Source organism: Bubalus kerabau, chromosome 6 (assembly GCF_029407905.1).
Source record: "Bubalus kerabau isolate K-KA32 ecotype Philippines breed swamp buffalo chromosome 6, PCC_UOA_SB_1v2, whole genome shotgun sequence".
Classification (NCBI taxonomy): Eukaryota; Metazoa; Chordata; class Mammalia; order Artiodactyla; family Bovidae; genus Bubalus; species Bubalus kerabau.
In genome coordinates, this window is record NC_073629.1 from 50,186,508 (window position 1) to 50,203,873 (window position 17,366).

The following is a 17,366-nucleotide window of genomic DNA, read 5'->3' on the forward strand; positions in this document are numbered from 1 at the left end:
TAAGACAGGCGTTAATGGGTGGATAATGGGTCAGTTTTTTTGGTTTTGCTTTTATGGTTTATTTTTTTAATTGTGGTAAAATACACATAACAAAAATTTACCCTTTTAGCCATTTTTAAGTGTACAGCTCAGTAGTAAGTACATTTCACATTCTTGTGGTATTGTTCTTTGACTGAATATTTCATTTCTAATATGTATGAGGGAAAGGGAGACACTTAATATATGTTCTTGGAGCCAACATCTTTCTGTCAGATGCCTGTTCTGTGCCAGGCTCTGGCTGGGGAAATAAGGATGCAAATGTCAGGTTTCTTTCGTGTGTTTTGCTGTGAGCTTGAGCGGCAGACCTGCACAGAAGTGCACTGCAGTGTCATTCTTATTCTGAGGGTACTTTGCTTAGCATGCAGAGGAACATGGGGGAGGGTTCATGACTCAGAGAGGGTAACCCTGAGCCAGACTTCAAGAATGGTTTGCTGATGTGCAAAAGGGCAGTCCAGGCAGAGACGCAGGAGAACGCTTTGCTTTGGGAGACATAAAAGAAGTTCAGTTCGGCCACAGTCTAGCAAGCAGTAGCACAAAGTGAGCTAGGTGGAGTCCTGGTAAAGTCATACATGCCTGGCAGATGAATTGACTGTCTTCTTTCTGTACTCACTGAAGGATTTGGGGCCAGGAATTTAACATGGTCAAGTTTGCCTGTTAGGTCTTTCTAGCAGCTGTATCGAGAATGGCTTGGAGGGGAGGTACTTAATTACTTCAATTCAGATCTCCTTGAATAGTCAGAGAAATAAAAGGTGATGAGAACTTGAAGTAAGGCCAGAGCAGTGGGAATGGCAGTGGAGCAGCAGAGAGATCTTTAGGATCAGCTAGGCTTGAGGACTAGCTGTGGGTAGTGAGGTAGAGTTTCCACCATAGGTACCTGGGAGGATGTCATACATATTTACTAAGATAGGAGCAGCATTTAGGGGTATTTTTTTTTTCTGCTGGTAAAACTGTACTGATTCCTTCTACTTATTTATATTTAATCCTAATACCGTGAAACCCAACTTGCTGTGTGGTCAGTATTTAAACAAATAAATAGATTCTTTTCCTAGATTTCAACCCATTTTTCCTCCACCTTTCCCATCCCATAATAAACTGCCATCAAGGAAATCTAATACAGCTTTATGTGTTCTGCGTCGCAGAGTTGTAGATCATTCAGAAGAAAACAAAATGAACTCCAGAAACTTGGGTGTGATATTCGGACCAAGTCTCCTTAGGCCAAGGCCCACAACGGCTCCTATCACCATCTCCTCTCTTGCTGACTATTCAAATCAAGCACGGTTGGTAGAGTTCCTCATTACCTACTCACAGAAGATCTTCGATGGGTCCCTGCAGCCACAAGATGCAGCTGTAGGTAGTGCAGGTGGCATCGCACCTCAGGTTGACCAAGGCTATCTTCCGAAGCCTCTGTTATCACCAGAAGAAAGAGATCCAGAACATTCTATGAAGTCATTGTTTTTCTCTTCAAAAGAAGTGAGTTTTGCTCATATGGAATTATGTTGGAACTTTGTAAAGTGTAATGTTATAAGTTGAAAATCTTTGAACTGTTTATTTTGAAGTGTGTTTTGCTTCTTCAAGTTTAAAAACTTTCTTCTATCAACAGGATATCCAAACTACAGATAGTGAATGCAAAAGTTTTGAATCCACTCCATCATTTGAGGAATCAGAGCGAAAGCAAAATGCATTAGAAAAATGTGATGCATATCTCATTGGTGAGTGGCCATGTAAAATGCATGCTTACTGACTTAAAACTGTCCCAGTAAACCATGATTAAAAGCCAAGGTGAGTGAAGTTGAACGAAGTCAGAGGGAGAAAGTTCTTTAGTAGGTGCATCTTTCCCAGACATTAAGAATGCCTTTTAGTGTACCTTGCATCTATATGAATGCCATTCTTTTCAGTAATCCTTATAAAAAGACATCTTGGAGTTCACAGGTGTGTTTTGTGCTCTTTCTGAAATTTTTTTTTTATTTTTGCCATTAATGTATGTCAAGAATGCAGAAATGTTTTGAGTAGTATGATGATTCATTAGTATCTTTTGTAACCATAGATCATTGTATTGATCTTACTACTTGTAAGGAGTCACTTAGACTCCTCAAATTCAAAAATTTTAGACTCAAAAAACTCAGAAAAAATTTTTTCAAATGCCTTTTCATATCACCTGTCATTAACACATTGAGCACACATGATATTTTTTTTTATTTCCTTGTCTGTAGTCATTCACTGTATATAATTTTAGTTGCAGTGATTGGTGGCATCCATTTGTGGAAAGGCTTTCATTTGTTACTGTAATTCTGTACATCACTAAAGCGAACTTGCAGGGTTTTTAAATGTAGTCATATATGTTAAATTTGATCTGTAATTAAATATTAATGATCATAGCCTGACAAGATCTGAAAAGCAAGGGAGCCTGCTCTGTGCTAGGCACTGTTCTTATTGTTTGATTCTGTTTATCCAATTTGATCTCAGAAACAGTTCTGTGCTATAATATAGATAGTATTAACCCCTTTCAACCCATAACCTAATAATCTGAGAGAGGTTAAATAGTGCCAGAGGTCATGCCCCTAATTGATTGTTCAGTATTTGAACCTATGTTCATGATAATTTCACTATTCCATTATCTAGGGCTCCCAGTTAGGAATGTCATTGTTTTTAGTGCCTATACCACTTCATTTATATACTAGATAAATGAACACTTTTCATGATTAGATCATTTAGGCCACATACCATCAAAGATACAAGTATGATTCCTTTTGACAGGTGAAGACACTGAGGGACAGCAAGATTGCCTTGCCCAGTGCAAAAGGGGTAGAGCTGAGCTAAATCCAGATGCTGGGCTTCAGAGTCTGCACTCTTATCCATTACACTGTAGTTTTTTCCCTTAGAACTTAAGAATGCACTTTGGTGCCTGCAGTGGTTTGCAAAATGTCCTTTAGTATGTTCTATATACCTGGGGGGAGGACCTGGGAAATCAAAATGAGAGAGCATTGCCCTGGAAGCCCAAGGAAGAGAGGTTCACAGTAAGGAGCTAGGGAGGAAGGTCAGATGAGGTGATAATTGTTAAGTCATTCTGATGGGCTCCTGTCTGCAAACTGCTCCTCAGAAGAGGAGCATGAGCAGAGGGCTGGAATTTACCAGAAACCGGGATGTTTTAGGGGAGATGCTGCAAAAAAAGGACAGGATTTGAAAAAGTTCAGGATTCTAGTTTGAGAAAACATGGACCATGGGTCCAGACTTGATAGAAAGAGAGAGAGAAGTACGTCTGGAAGTAAACAGTAAAAAGGGAGAATGGCATTTTCCACTTAAAACTATTCAATTTTAATCAGGATGAATATTATAGTCCATTTATTAATTGATCTTACAAGGGCCTCTAAGGCATTTAATATAATACATTCTCACTGTGGGTTGAGTATAATTGTGAAAAGCAAATGGAGTTGGCAAAAGCCTTGGGATTCAGAGTATACTTATATTTGGTTGGCATGTAAATTGGTGTAACTTTTCTGAGGGTAACATGCCAATATCAGCCTGTTGAAATCATGAAAACCCTTTTAGCCAGCACTTACTTATTCATGGGCTTCCCTTGTGGCTCAGCTGGTAAAGAATTCACCTGCAATGCAGAAGACCTGGGTTCAGTCCCTGGGTTGAAAAGTTCCCCTGGAGAAGGGAAAGGCTCCCCACTCCAGTATTCTGGCCTGGAGAATTCCATGGACTGTATAGTCCATGAAGTCACAAAGAGTCAGACACACAACTGAGTGACTTTCATTTCACTTCACTTACTTGTTCATACATAGCACATAAGCTATTATACATCAGCAAGGGTGTTTTTCCCCACAACCTGCAATGAATTTTGTAGCTATTTATTATATTTAAATAAATATAAACTTCTAACATTTTAAAATCAAAGTGTACCTTTAATATTTTATGAGTATTTTACTCCTCTGCCTAGAAAACTAAAAAATAACACGGAGAAAATACATGAAGACTCCTGTTTTGAGAGGGTGTTCATCTCTAACTCGTTTTGATACTCTTGTTAACTGTGTACCATAAAGTTTGATTTTTAAATTAATCTCTTCCTTTACAGACAACAAAGGGCGTTTGCTTGTAGACCAAGAACTTGAGTCAGCATCAAGAAAGACAGAAGATGCTTGTAAAACCTCCAAGCTGCCTACTCTGAAGTCCGATAGGGAAATAAATGGTGTTGAGAAGCATCTTCCAAGGACCAGGATTAGGCCTGTAAGTTTGCCTATAGACAGACTACTACTTCTTGCTAGCTCTCCTACTGAGAGAAATGGCAGAAATATGGGAAATGTAAATTCAGACAAGCTTTGCAAGAATCCTGTCTTTGAAGGAGTTAATAGAAAAGACTCCCCAACTGTTGTTTGTTCTAAATTTGATGGCTTTGATCAGCAGACTCTACAAAAAACTAGGGAGAAACAGTATGAACAAAATGACCACACTGCAAAGACTGGAATGATTGTGCCCAGTGCATTCCAGGAAAGAGGTGTGGCACTGAACATCAGGAGCAGTGGGGACCACCCCGTCAGCATCACCCAGCCCAGTAAGCCATACACAGAACCTGTCAGGTCAGCAAGACAGGTGTCAGAGAGACGGTCCTCTGACTCCTGCCCTCCTGCTTCTGTCAGAACACCCAGGACACTGCAGCCCCAGCACTGGACAACATTTTATAAACCACCTGCTCCTGCTGCTAGTGGGAGAGGAGGGGATGAGGAGAAACCGGTGACACCCTCCATAGCCGTGCCCCCTGGCACAACGCATGCTCCCCAGGAGCACGTGCTGAAATCAGTTCCAGGGTCTGAAAATGCCTCGGCTGGGCCTGTGCACCCAGTTAGTAGGCCTGAAGAGAAGGCTGAAGAACGAGACCAGCCTGATGTACCCACGGCGTGTCAGAGACCAAGGCTGAAACGAATGCAGCAGTTTGAAGACCTTGAAGATGAAATCCCACAGTTTGTGTAGGATTGTCAGAGTTCAGTTTTTTCTCTTTTTGTTGTTTTGTGGTATTGTTTGTCTTCTGAAAGAAATTTTTGCCAGGACCTCTCTTGTATAGGATTGCCAAATTGTGGAGTTAGCTTTTTGTCATTGTTTTGTGTTATCCTGTGTCAATTTTGTTGAATGGCAGAATGTTTTGATAGGGCCTACCTGTGCCTCACTGGAATTATATGTATTTTTGAAGTTGTGAATAAATAGACTCTAAAATTTGTTTAAAGTTCAGTTGATTCCCCATAAAATGGTCCATTTAAGTGCATCCCTAATATATGATATAGCTCTCAACTAATAGGTGCAATTGAGGGAAATCAGCTTTATTTTTTTGAAGTTGAAACTACGTGCTTATTTATAAAAGGAATGTTTCTGAGTGCAAGTGCTTGAAAGATCTTTATTTGGTATGATTGTTTTTTTCCACACAATTTTATAGTGTATCTTTGACCATTTATGCTTTTATGGTAAGTGTGTAACCTTTTATTTTCCAATTGGTGATTCACTTAACTTTTTCATATTTACATCATGGCCAAAAGGCTTACAAATCTGTATTTAATTCCATTTTAATTAATTGCCAAATTTTGCGTGTGGTAGTCAGTTTAACTGTACAAAGAAACTGCATTTAAACATGTTTCTAAATTGTATAGTTCAGTCATGTCTTATTTGGTTTTAGATAGTACACATTTAATAATTTTTCACTTTTTGGCTTTGTTCTGCATAAACTTTTGTTCAACAGTTCTGAACCTTTTGGTATTTTATATAATAGTCCAAAACAATGTTTTAAAATTCAGTGTATTTCCTTTTAATATTTGGATTTTTTTTAAACATTTCTTTTGTTTGAAGTGTTTTCACTTGTGAATAATTTTATGTGCTTTTTCTACCTGGATTTATAACTATTGACCATGTATGATTCAGGTGAATCATACAGAGATTTAAAGTTGATTCTAAGAGTATAGTTCAATAAGCCTCATTGTTTGGAATTTGAGAGGGAGTGTAGATGATTGGATATATTTCATTTATATTTCCCAGTTTTTTAGAACTAGCTCAGTTCTGTTAGTTTCTTGGTTTTGTCATTTTGCATAAAATAGGATATAAAAGGGATAAAAAATAAAATAGCCTCTTTTTGTATGTGTGAATTATATTTGTAACAAATGCTTTTATATGACCATGTTATACTTGATAAAAATATATATATTAACCTGTTAAGTTATTTCAAGTTCTTGTGGTTTCTGTGAAATTGTTCCTACTTAGGGTGTGAGACTTGGAGGTTTATTAACCATTGGCTTAGTGGTAAACACTTGGAACTCGTATGTCCTTTGACTGCAGCATGGAGTGCATTTTATGGGAAGTTGTTTTATAGTTTTATATAACATTAAGGACCAGGGATAAAGAATTACCCACCCTTTTGTACTGGAGCCTTGTTTGTAGTCCTAATTGTTTTAAAAATGTAGAATTGTGTTGGTATGAAAACCTAAAAAAACATAAGAGCCAATATTTATTGAGTTCTTTCTGCGTGCTATGAACTCTGCTGAGTTCCATGTAAATTATTTCAAGTTTACAGCAGCTTATAATGGGTAGGTAAGTACTTTATTATTCCCATGTTACAGATATGAAACTGATGTTTAAATATACTCTGGGTTCTACAGACATAAAAGTTGGAGTCAGGTCTCAAACACAGGGCAATCAGATCCTGATGTAACATTGGCATTCTTAACTGCATAATTACTTAGTAATATCAGGTAGCGTTTAACAATAGAAAATGCACCTTTGAAAAATTTGAATTGTGGTAGAATATGTACAACATATTCAGAGAAGGCAATGACACCCCACTCCAGTACTCTTGCCTGGAGTGGTAGAATATGCATAACATATTTGGAGAAGGCAATGGCACCCCACTCCAGTACTCTTGCCTGGAGAATCCCAGGGACGGGGGAACCTGATGGGCTGCCGTCTATGGGGTCGCACAGAGTCGGACACGATTGAAGCAACTTAGCAGCAGCAGTAGTAGCCTGCGTAACATAGAATTTACCATTTTACCAAGTGTTAAGTGTACAGTTCAGTGGTGTTAAGTACACTCATGTTGTTCTGCAACCATAACCACTATCCATGTCTAGAATTTTCTCATCATTTCATTTTGTGACTTAGAAAATGTGCTTTTAAAATTTTTAGACTTTTTATTCATAATTTTTTCATAATGTTCATAGAGTTTTATGTTTATTTTTAAAATTTTCCCTTTAGCCTATAACCCCCCCTAATTCACATCTCAACACTAAGTTATCTTCTTTATTTTTCCTTTGTGGACCAGATAAAAAGAAGAGTAGTGTACACCACAGGTTGCTTCCCTGGTGGCTCAGTGGTAAAGAATCCACCTGCCAGTGTAAGAGATGCAGGTTCAATCCCTGGGTTGGGAGGATGCCCTGGAAAAGGAAATGGCAACCTGCTCCAGTATTCTTTCCTGGGAAAGCCCACTGGCAAAGGAGCCTGGTGGGATACAGTCCATGGGATCACAAAAGAGTCAGACACAACTTAGTGCCTAGGCAACACCACCACCAGAGGATAAAGTCCTCAGGTGGGATCTCCCTTAGGCTAATCCTACTAGAACTACTAGGAAAATTGCATCCAGGTTTTCAAGTCTTTTATCTTTTTTCCTAAGGAGCACAAAGCAGATACAGCATACCAACTCTGGAAATGGAGTATCATGAGTGACCTGTGCCTTCCGCCACATTTGTTTAAGGAATACCAGCTGGTGACCTTTCACTCAGTAGAAAATGTACTTTTAAATTCTTGCTCAGTTGTGTCCGACTCTTTGAGACCCCGTGGACTGTAGTCCACCCAGCTCCTCTGTCCTTGGAATTTTCCAGGCAAGAATACTGGAGTGGGTTGCCATCTCCTCCTCCAGGGGAACTTCCTGGCCCAGGGATCGAACCCGGGTCTGTTGCGTCTCCTGCATTGGCAGGCTTATTCCTTATTGCTGCATAAACTCATTCATTTCATTTGCTCAGTCGTGTCCGACTCTCTGCGACCCCATGAATTGCAGCACGCCAGGCCTCCCTGTCCATCACCAACTCCCGGAGTTCACTCAGACTCAGGTCTATCGAGTCAGTGATGCCATCCAGCCATCTCATCCTCTGTCGTCCCCTTCTCCTCCTGCCCCCAATCCCTCCCAGCATCAGAGTCTTTTCAAATGAGTCAGCTGTTCGCATGAGGTAGCCAGAGTACTGGAGTTTCAGCTTGAGCATCATTCCTTCCAAAGAAATCCCAGGGCTGATCTCCTTCAGAATGGACTGGTTGGATCTCCTTGCAGTCCAAGGGACTCTCAAGAGTCTTCTCCAACACCACAGTTCAAAAGCATCAATTCTTTGGCACTCAGCCTTCTTCACAGTCCAACTCTCACATCCATACATGACCACAGGAAAAACCATAGCCTTGACTAGATGGACCTTTGTTGGCATAAACTCATAATTTTCTTTTAATCTACTGAGACAAGCCAAAGAGTATTTCATCAACAAGTGGCTCTCTGTTTCCCCTCAATTTTTAAACCTCACAAGTTCAAGTTCCACTTCCGGCTCCTGTCTGCCTTGAGGGCTCTCTGGCATCTTGTTCAGCTAAAGCTATCAGCCTGTAGATGTTTTGTGGTTTCCTAGGACATTAAGCAAGTATCTCGGGATGTTGCTGTTTCCAGAGTACCTACAACATCCACTATGCTCTGCTACCCAGTAATGTGGTGGCAGTCATTCATTAGAAGTTGTTTTATGTCACATGGAAAGAATATGAGCCTAGGGAAAAGGGAAGAGTTGGGAGTCCTTTAAGAGCTGCCAGACCACCAGAAAGCTTGTGGAGAGCATACTGTTCAAGATTCCAAGAAGTTATTTGTGAAGGGTTGATCATAACTTCCCTAGATAGACTTGTTTTACGATGGTGTGATCACTCTCATAGAGCCAGACATCCTGGAATGCGAAGTCAAGTGGGCCTCAGGAAGCATCACTACAAACAAAACTAGTGGAGGTAATGGAATTTCAGCCGAGCTATTTCAAATTCTAAAAGATGATGCTGTGAAAGTGCTGCACTCAATATGCCAGCAAATCTGGAAAACTCAGCAGTGGCCACAGGACTGGAAAAGGTCAGTTTTCATTCCAATCCCAAAGAAAGGCAATGCCAAAGAATGTTCAAATGACCACACAATTGCACTCATCTCACACACTAGCAAAATAATGCTCAAAATTCTCCAAGCTAGGCTTCAACAGTACATGAACCATGAACTTCCAGATGTTCAAGCTGGATTTAGTAAAGGCAGAGAGGAACCAGAGATCAAATTGCTAACATCTGTTAGATCATAGAAAAAGCAAGAGAGTTCCAGAAAAAACATCTGCTCTATTGACTATGCCAAAGCCATTGACTGTGTGGATTACAACAAACTATGGAAAATTCTGAAAGAGGTGGGAATACCAGACCACCTTACCTGCCTTCTGAGAAATCTGTAAGCAGGTCAAGAAGCAACAGTTAGAACCGGACATGGAACAACAGACTGGTTCCAAATCGGGAAAGGAGTCCAACAAGGCTGTATATTGTCACCCTGCCTATTTAACTTATATGCAGAGTACATCATGAGAAATGCCAGACTGGATGAAGCACAAGCTGGAATCAAGATTGCTGGGAGAAATATCAATAACTTCAGATATGCATATGACACCACCCTTATGGCAGAAAGTGAAGAACTTAAGAGTCTCTTGATGAAAGTAAAAAGAGGAGAGTGAAAAACTTGCTTAAACCTTAACATTCAGAGAACTAAGATCATGGCATCTGGTCCCATCATTTCATGGCAAATAGATGGGGAAACAATGGAAAGTGAGAGACTTTATTTTTCTGAGCTCCAAAATCACTGCAGGTGGTGACTTCAGCCGTGAAATTAGAAGACACTTGCTCCTTGGAAGAAAAGCTATGACCAACCTAGATGCATATTAAAAAGCAGGGACATTACTTTGCCAACAAAGGTCCATCTAGTTAAGGCTATGGTTTTTCCAGTAGTCATGTATGGATGTGAGAATTGGACTATAAAGAAAGCTGAGCACCAGAGAATTGATGCTTTTGAACTGTGGTATTGGAGAAGACTCTTGAGAGTCCCTTGGACTGCAAGGAGATCCAACCAGTCATTCCTAAAGGAAATTAATCCTGAATTATTCATTGGAAGGACTGATGCTGAAGCTGAAATTCCAATACTTTGGCCACCTGATGAGAAGAACTGACTCATTGGAAAAGACCTTGATGCTGGGAAAGATTGAAGGCGGGAGGGGAAGGGGACGACAGAGGATGAGATGGTTGGATAGCATCACCGGCTCTATGGACATGATTTTGAGTAAACTCCAGGAGTTGGTGATGGCCAGGGAGGCCTCGCGTGCTGCAGTCCATGGGGTCACAAAGAGGCAGAGACGACTGAGCAACTGAACTGAACATGCTGAGAACTTAATTAAAATTTATGTGTATTTAAAATTACTTTGAGTGCACATTTAAAATTACTTTTGGCAACAGAGATAAAGATATGACCCTTGAAAGGGATTTGTTGCCTAGAGGTCTCAAAAGCAAATAGAATCATATGTTCTTGATTTTAAAAATTTGAAGAAGTAACAAAATATACAGAAAATCTTTGTGGAAAAAATTTTAGACTACATCAAGAGGCATTGAAGGAGATCTTAAATGTTATAACATTTTATAACTGTTATATATGGATTGGAAGTCAATATTGTAAAGATATTCATTTACCTTATTTATAGATTCATTGTGATCCCATCCAATATAATTTTTGAACCATCTGAAAGTTGTATAATGATGCCCCATTAATACTACTTGAGTGATACTTTCTTAAAACAAGAATACTCCTGCATAACTAACCATAGTATGACCATCAAAATCAGATTAACATTGACATATGGAAATGGTAAACAGCTCTAATATTCTTGCCTATAAAATCCCATGGGCAGAGGAGCCTGGCAAGCTACAGTCCAAGGGGTCGCAATAATGGACATGACTTAGCAACTAAATCACCATGACTTCTAACCCACAAACCACATTCAGATTTTGCTGATTGCCCCAATAATGTTCCTCTCTGCTCTAGCATCCCACCCAGTCCAGAATCTCATGGTGCATTTTAGTTGTCCTTTTTTCCTCTTCAATATGAAGCAATTTTTCAGTCTTTTCTTTCATGACCTTGACAATTTGGAAAAATATAGGCCAAGTACCTTGTATAAATGTCTCTCAGTTTGAGTTTATCTAATGTTTCCTCATGATTAAACTTGGGATATATGCATTTCCCCCCCTGCCCCCCAGAAATACCACAGAAATGGTGTATTCTTTTCACTATATCATATCAGGTAGTGTACCATGTCAAGTTGTCCCATTGCTAATAATACTAACTTTGATCACTTGGTTAGGATAGTGTCTATCAGGTTTCTCCATTGTAAAAGTTAAAAGAACTTTGTGAGAAGATTGTTTGAGACTGTGTAAGTGTCCTTTTTCTCATCAGATTGTCACCCAATTAGTTTGAGTCCAATAACACTTCTTGCCTGAATCAGTTATTACTATTCTGGTTGTCAAATGGTGAGTTCATTCTTTCTTATGTTTTGACTGATGTTTGCTCATTTGTTTATCCATCTCTATTAGCGAACTCAGATTCCTGCTTTATACAGTAAGTTACAATACATTACTGTCATTTATTTTGATACTGAACTTTCCCTAGACTTGGTCTATTGAAATTCAAACTCACATCTCTGTCCTTTTGACTTTGAGCTTTTATTTTTGGCGCATCAAGGTGTCTCAAGCTTAAAAGTACTTTTTTTTCCTCCTGCCTTAGTCATACTTCCAAGGACCTCTGATTCCTTTAAATGGAGAGTAGTATATGGAAACCAAGAGCTGAGAAGTACTTATTGTTACTCACAAGTCATTGGTTTTAAGCGTGATTGATGGACAGATTAAAAAGATACATGCATGTATACACTATATATATATTTCTATCACATAAATTGAAACCCTTGACTTCACATTGATACCTTCGTTTCTAATTCAGTATGTCAGGGTTTAATCTAGTCTTTTCCTTTCTATACTTGTAATTCTTTCTCTCATAGTGAAAAACCTGACTCCCATAGTCCTAAATACATCATTTGCTTATTCTTCATGTTCCAACCTCCTGCCAGCACCAGCTGCAGCATTGATTCACTAGCCCCAGATATGTCAAGTAAGTCCTCAGCCACTGCTGCCCTGATCCTGACCACACTGCTCCCTAACATGCCACTCAGAGCCCTAGCTTCAACTACAAGGAAAACCGGGCCAGCTGAATCCTTGACTCCAGTGATGTCAACCCTAACCATGACATTTTAATTCCAGATCTTGGTCATCTGGCTGAATTGACCCCAACCTGCAAGGAAGGAAGGGACAAATTGATGATCTTTTGATAAAGAGCAGCTATTAAAGGCTGTATACTATCACTCTGCTTATTTATATGCAGAGTACATCATGCAAAATACTGGGCTGCATAAATATCAAGCTGGAATCAAGATTGCTAGGAGAAACACCAACAACCTCAGATATGCAGATGATATCACTCTAATGGCAGAAAGTGAAGAGGAACTAAAGAACCTCTTGATAAGGGTGAAAAAGAGGGAAAAGCGGGCTTGAAATTCAACATTCAAAAAACTAAAAATCATGCCATCCAGTCCCATCACTTCATGGCAAATAGATGGGAAAAAAGGGGAAACAGTGCCAGATTTTATTTTCTTGGGCTCTAAAATCGCTCCGTACGGTGACTGCAGATATGAAATTAAAAGACACTTGCTTCTCGGAAGGAAAGCTATGACAAACCTAGACAGCATATTAAAAAGCAGAGACATCACTCTGCTGACAAAGATCTGTATAGTCAAAGATAGCCAGTAGTCATGTATGGATGTAAAAGCTGGACCATAAAAAAGGCTGAGCGCTGAAGAATTGGTGCTTTTGAATTGTGCTGGAGAAGACTCGTGAGAGTCCTTTGGACTACAAGGAGATCAAATCAGTCATTCCTAAAGGGAATCAATCTTGAATAGTCAGGATTGGAAGGACTGATGCTGAAGGTGAAGTTCCAATACTTTGGCCACCTGATGCAGAGCCGACTCACTGGAAAGGTGGAAAGGACCCCAATGCTAGGAAAAATTGAGGGCAAAAGGAGAAGAGAGTGGCAGAGGATGAGATGGTTAGATGGCATCACCAACTCAATGGACAGGAATTTGAGCAAACTCTGGGAGATAGTGGGGAATAGAGGAGCCTGGCATGCTATAGTCTATGGGATCTCAAAGTCAGACACAACTTAGCAGCTGAACAATAGCTATTAAATATTTGTTTATTGAATTTACTAGGAAAAGTTTAAAAATGAGTTATTATACATACTTACCAGAAACGTCTAAACATGGATTTATGAACTACATATAAAGTTTTAAATTATGATTTTGCTTTTTGTCTCAAAATCAGATCAGTCGCTCAGTCGTGTCCGACTCTTTGCGACCCCATGAATCGCAGCACGCCAGGCCTCCCTGTCCATCACCAACTCCCGGAGTTCACTGAGACTCATGTCCATCGAGTCAGTGATGCCATCCAGCCATCTCATCCTCTGTTGTCCCTTTCTCCTCCTGCCCCCAATCCCTCCCAGCTTCAGAGTCTTTTCCAATGAAAAGACTTTTCCAGAGTCTTTTTCAACTCTTCGCATGAGGTGGCCAAAGTACTGGAATTTCAGCTTTAGCATCATTCCTTCCAAAGAAATCCCAGGGCTAATCTCCTTCAGAATTTTGTCTCAAAATAGTTGGAAATAATTTTAAAGTTTTAGTATTTCCTGTATAACTAAACCATATCACATATTATGCTATTTCTTAAAATCAACCAGTTTAATTACTCTGCATACATTAAATTAGCATACTTTTCAGAAGATAGAGTAAAAGCAACTAATTGTCCATGTTTCTGAGTTATATGTTTTATTTGGGTTCTTTGTCAGCTTTTAGGTAAACACCAAATGAATAATATTCACACATCACATGGAAACCTGGCTTAATGGTCCTGCCCACTCACTATGCAATATCATGTCTTCCTTATAGTGTTGAAAGAATTGAAGGGATGGTATAGCACTGTGAATAGATCAGTGAGCTTTTCATTGTCTAAGGAGTGCTGATTAATAAGTGAATATGGCTCTAAAATTTAAAAATTTAAGAGACTAAGTGTGGTAAGATCTTATTTACTCTAGTAGGCACAGAGCCTGGAGTATAATAGTTGCTGTCTTCTAAACCAATTTTCTATATCTTACTTCATTTCACATCAGAAGTTTGCTTTTTGAGATCCAAGGAAATAAAATTTTTTTATATCCAACTATTTTCCTCCAAGTTGTGACTAGTCAATTGCCAGTCAAAACATGTAGTGATTAAACACAGGAGAAAGCAGTGACTCTTCCATCTACAAGTTGAGATACATACTTAATAATTCAGAATCAGAATTTTAAATGATTTTTTGTTTTGACTCAAATGCATAAGTATGTATATGGGTGTATGTCACATATAAAGAATAATTGTAGAATGAACTCCCATTAACCCTCAATCCCCTTTAATAGAATGTTAAGAAGCCACCAGAGCCCACTCCCTGATCATGTGACAGTCACTGCCTCTCCCGTCCCAGGTGTAACCGCCATCTTGAATTGTTACTCATTATCTGACTTTTTAAAAAAATTACTAATCTGTGTATTATTTAATTTTGCCTGTTTTTGAAGCTTTTACAAGTAGAATCATCATTGATTTTTTTGTGGCTGGCTTGCTTGCATTCAACATGTTTTGGGGATTAATTCATGTAGATGTTTGTAGCTGCAAACATTTTTCCTGTTTTTTTTAAAAACTGAAGTGTTCCTGTGGAAAATACATACGATTTAGTATTCATCTAACCACCGATAGATATTTCATTTGCTTCTGATTTTTCATCACTATGAACAATGCTGCATTGAAAACTTATTCTTTACTTTTTTTTTTATTTCACTTAAAAAAAAATCTGTTTTGTCATATCATTTAATCATTATCATAGCAGGTATTCTTAACTGCCTTTTTTCAGATAAACAAATAGACTTCAAAGAGATTAAAAAACTTATTACTGGTCATACACCTAATAAGAAAGGGTAATAAGACTTGAGCCCAGGTGTCTGTATTTCAGGCTTCCTGGGTAGCTCTGCTGGTAAAGAATCTGCCTGCAATGCAGGAGACCCCAGTTCAATTCCTGGGTTGGGAGGTTCCCCTGGAGAAGGGATAGGCTACCCACCCCAGTATTCTTGGACTTACCTGGTGGCTCAGATTATAAATTCTGTCATTTCTAAATTATTTCATCTTCATTTTTTCAGCCAAAAGCTGTGACATATTGTGTACTTTCAGGCTTTTATCTTTTTCTTTATAATTGCTAGGATATTGAAGTTAGGGTTATCCATCCAACGTCAAGGTCATTTGTGTGTGTATGTGTATGTGTGTATTTTATTTGGTTAAAATGGGTCTAAAATTGCTGAAATTTTCCTGGGTTATAGTGAGTTTTGTAGGTAAATTTTGCTGATAATGAGAGAATAAAAGAGCAGATAACAATAAATAAACAGTTCTACCCCTCCACACTCTATCTCAAAAGAGTAGTTTGGAAAACAATTCTGTAATGGAGAGCTGCTAAGGATTCTTTACACAGAGAGAATAGGGTTTGCCTGAGATCTCTTACCATCTGCTTGTAATGGGGGAAGGAGTCAGCAGTACAGGTGAGAAATGGGTCCTAAATTAAGCCACTGGCTATGGGGATGATGACCTAAATTCCAGTTTATTTTTAGGAACATAACTGACAGGGATTAGGGACCCATCATGAATGTGGAGTTGGTAAAGGTTGAAGATGGACTTGGGCTGGGTGGAGAAAGACGTACTTAACCTGGAAGCCAGAACATAATACCTCTCTTCATTATCCTAAGTGAAAACAATTTAAGTTAAATATCTTACTTGCTCCTTTAGAAGGATAATTTTCCATCACTGGGAGTTACACAGAGGCAAATTTCATTTCCGTACACTCCAAGGAAGTAATTTATCATTAGAATTTTTTTTGTGTGTGTGTGTTCTTTTTTTTTTTTTTTTACTTTACAATATTGTATTGGTTTTGCCATACATTGACATGAATCCGCCATGGGTGTACATGTGTTCCCCATCCGGAACCCCCCTCCCACCGCCTTCCCCATCCCATCCCTCTGGGATGCATCAAACCTGGACTGGTGATCCATTTCACATATGATAATTTACATGTTTCAATGCCATTCTCCCACATCATCCCACCCTTGCCCTCTCCCACAGAGTCCAAAAGACTGTTCTATACATCTGTGTCTCTTTTACTGTCTCGCATACAGGGTTATTGTTACCATCTTTCTAAATTCCATATATATGCGTTAGTATACTGTATTGGTGTTTTTCTTTCAGTCTTACTTCACTCTGTATAATAGGCTCCAGTTTTTGAATGAAATGTGTTAACTTGTGATTTGCTGAGCTTGCCCAAACTGGAAAAGTTCAAGGCAAAAACAAAATAGCCTCCTTTGTTACTAGGGAGGAAATTGGGCTAGATGATTTGTAGTCTTTTCAAACTCTGATCATGATTTTGTGACCTTGAATTTAAACTGAAGGAGATGTTTATTGGTGCTGCAAATCCTAAAATCACTGCATTAAGCGATTTCAATGTTTTCAGTATGCCACTGTTTTTGATGTCAGCAAGCAAGCATTTAAACCTCATTACCTACAGGACAGAAAGTGAAGAACTAAAGAGCCTCTTGATGAAAGTGGAAGAGGAGAGTGAAAAAGTTGGCTTAAAGCTCAACATTCATAAAATTAAGATCATGGCATCTGGTCCCATCACTTCATGACAAATAGATGGGGAAACAGTGGCAGACTTTATTTTGGGGGGCTCCAAAATCACTGCAGCCATGAAATTAAAAGACACTTGCTCCTTGGAAGAAAAGCTGCGACCAACCTAGACAGCGTATTAAAAAGCAGAGACATCATTTTGCCAACAAAGGTCCATCTAATCAAGGATGTGGTTTTTCCCAGTCATGTATGGATGTGAGAGTTGTACTATAAAGAAAGCTGAGTGCCGAAGAATTAATGCTTTTGAACTGTGATGTTGGAGAATACTCTTGAGAGTCCCTTGGACAGCAAGGAGATCCAACCAGTCCATCCTAAAGGAGATCAGTCCTGAGTATTCATTGGAAGGACTGATGTTGAACTTGAAAACCCAATACTTTGGCCACCTGATGCAAAGAGATGATTCATTTGAAAAGACCCTGATGC

At 39.1% G+C, this 17,366-nt stretch overlaps 1 protein-coding gene across 3 annotated transcripts in view; it reads left to right on the top strand.

Moving 5' to 3' along the window:
• The window catches only part of ARHGAP29 (Rho GTPase activating protein 29), an 81,531-nt gene extending 75,088 nt beyond the window's left edge, over positions 1-6,443 (top strand). For all 3 annotated transcript variants that reach the window (XM_055585067.1, XM_055585068.1, XM_055585066.1), the window contains 3 exons: positions 1,179-1,509; positions 1,640-1,748; positions 4,115-6,443. In XM_055585067.1, the coding sequence (XP_055441042.1) occupies positions 1,179-1,509; positions 1,640-1,748; positions 4,115-5,007 (1,333 nt within the window). In that variant the 3' untranslated portion in view covers positions 5,008-6,443. The remainder of the gene's footprint in view (positions 1-1,178; positions 1,510-1,639; positions 1,749-4,114) is intronic.
• The last annotated feature ends 10,923 nt before the right edge of the window (positions 6,444-17,366 follow it).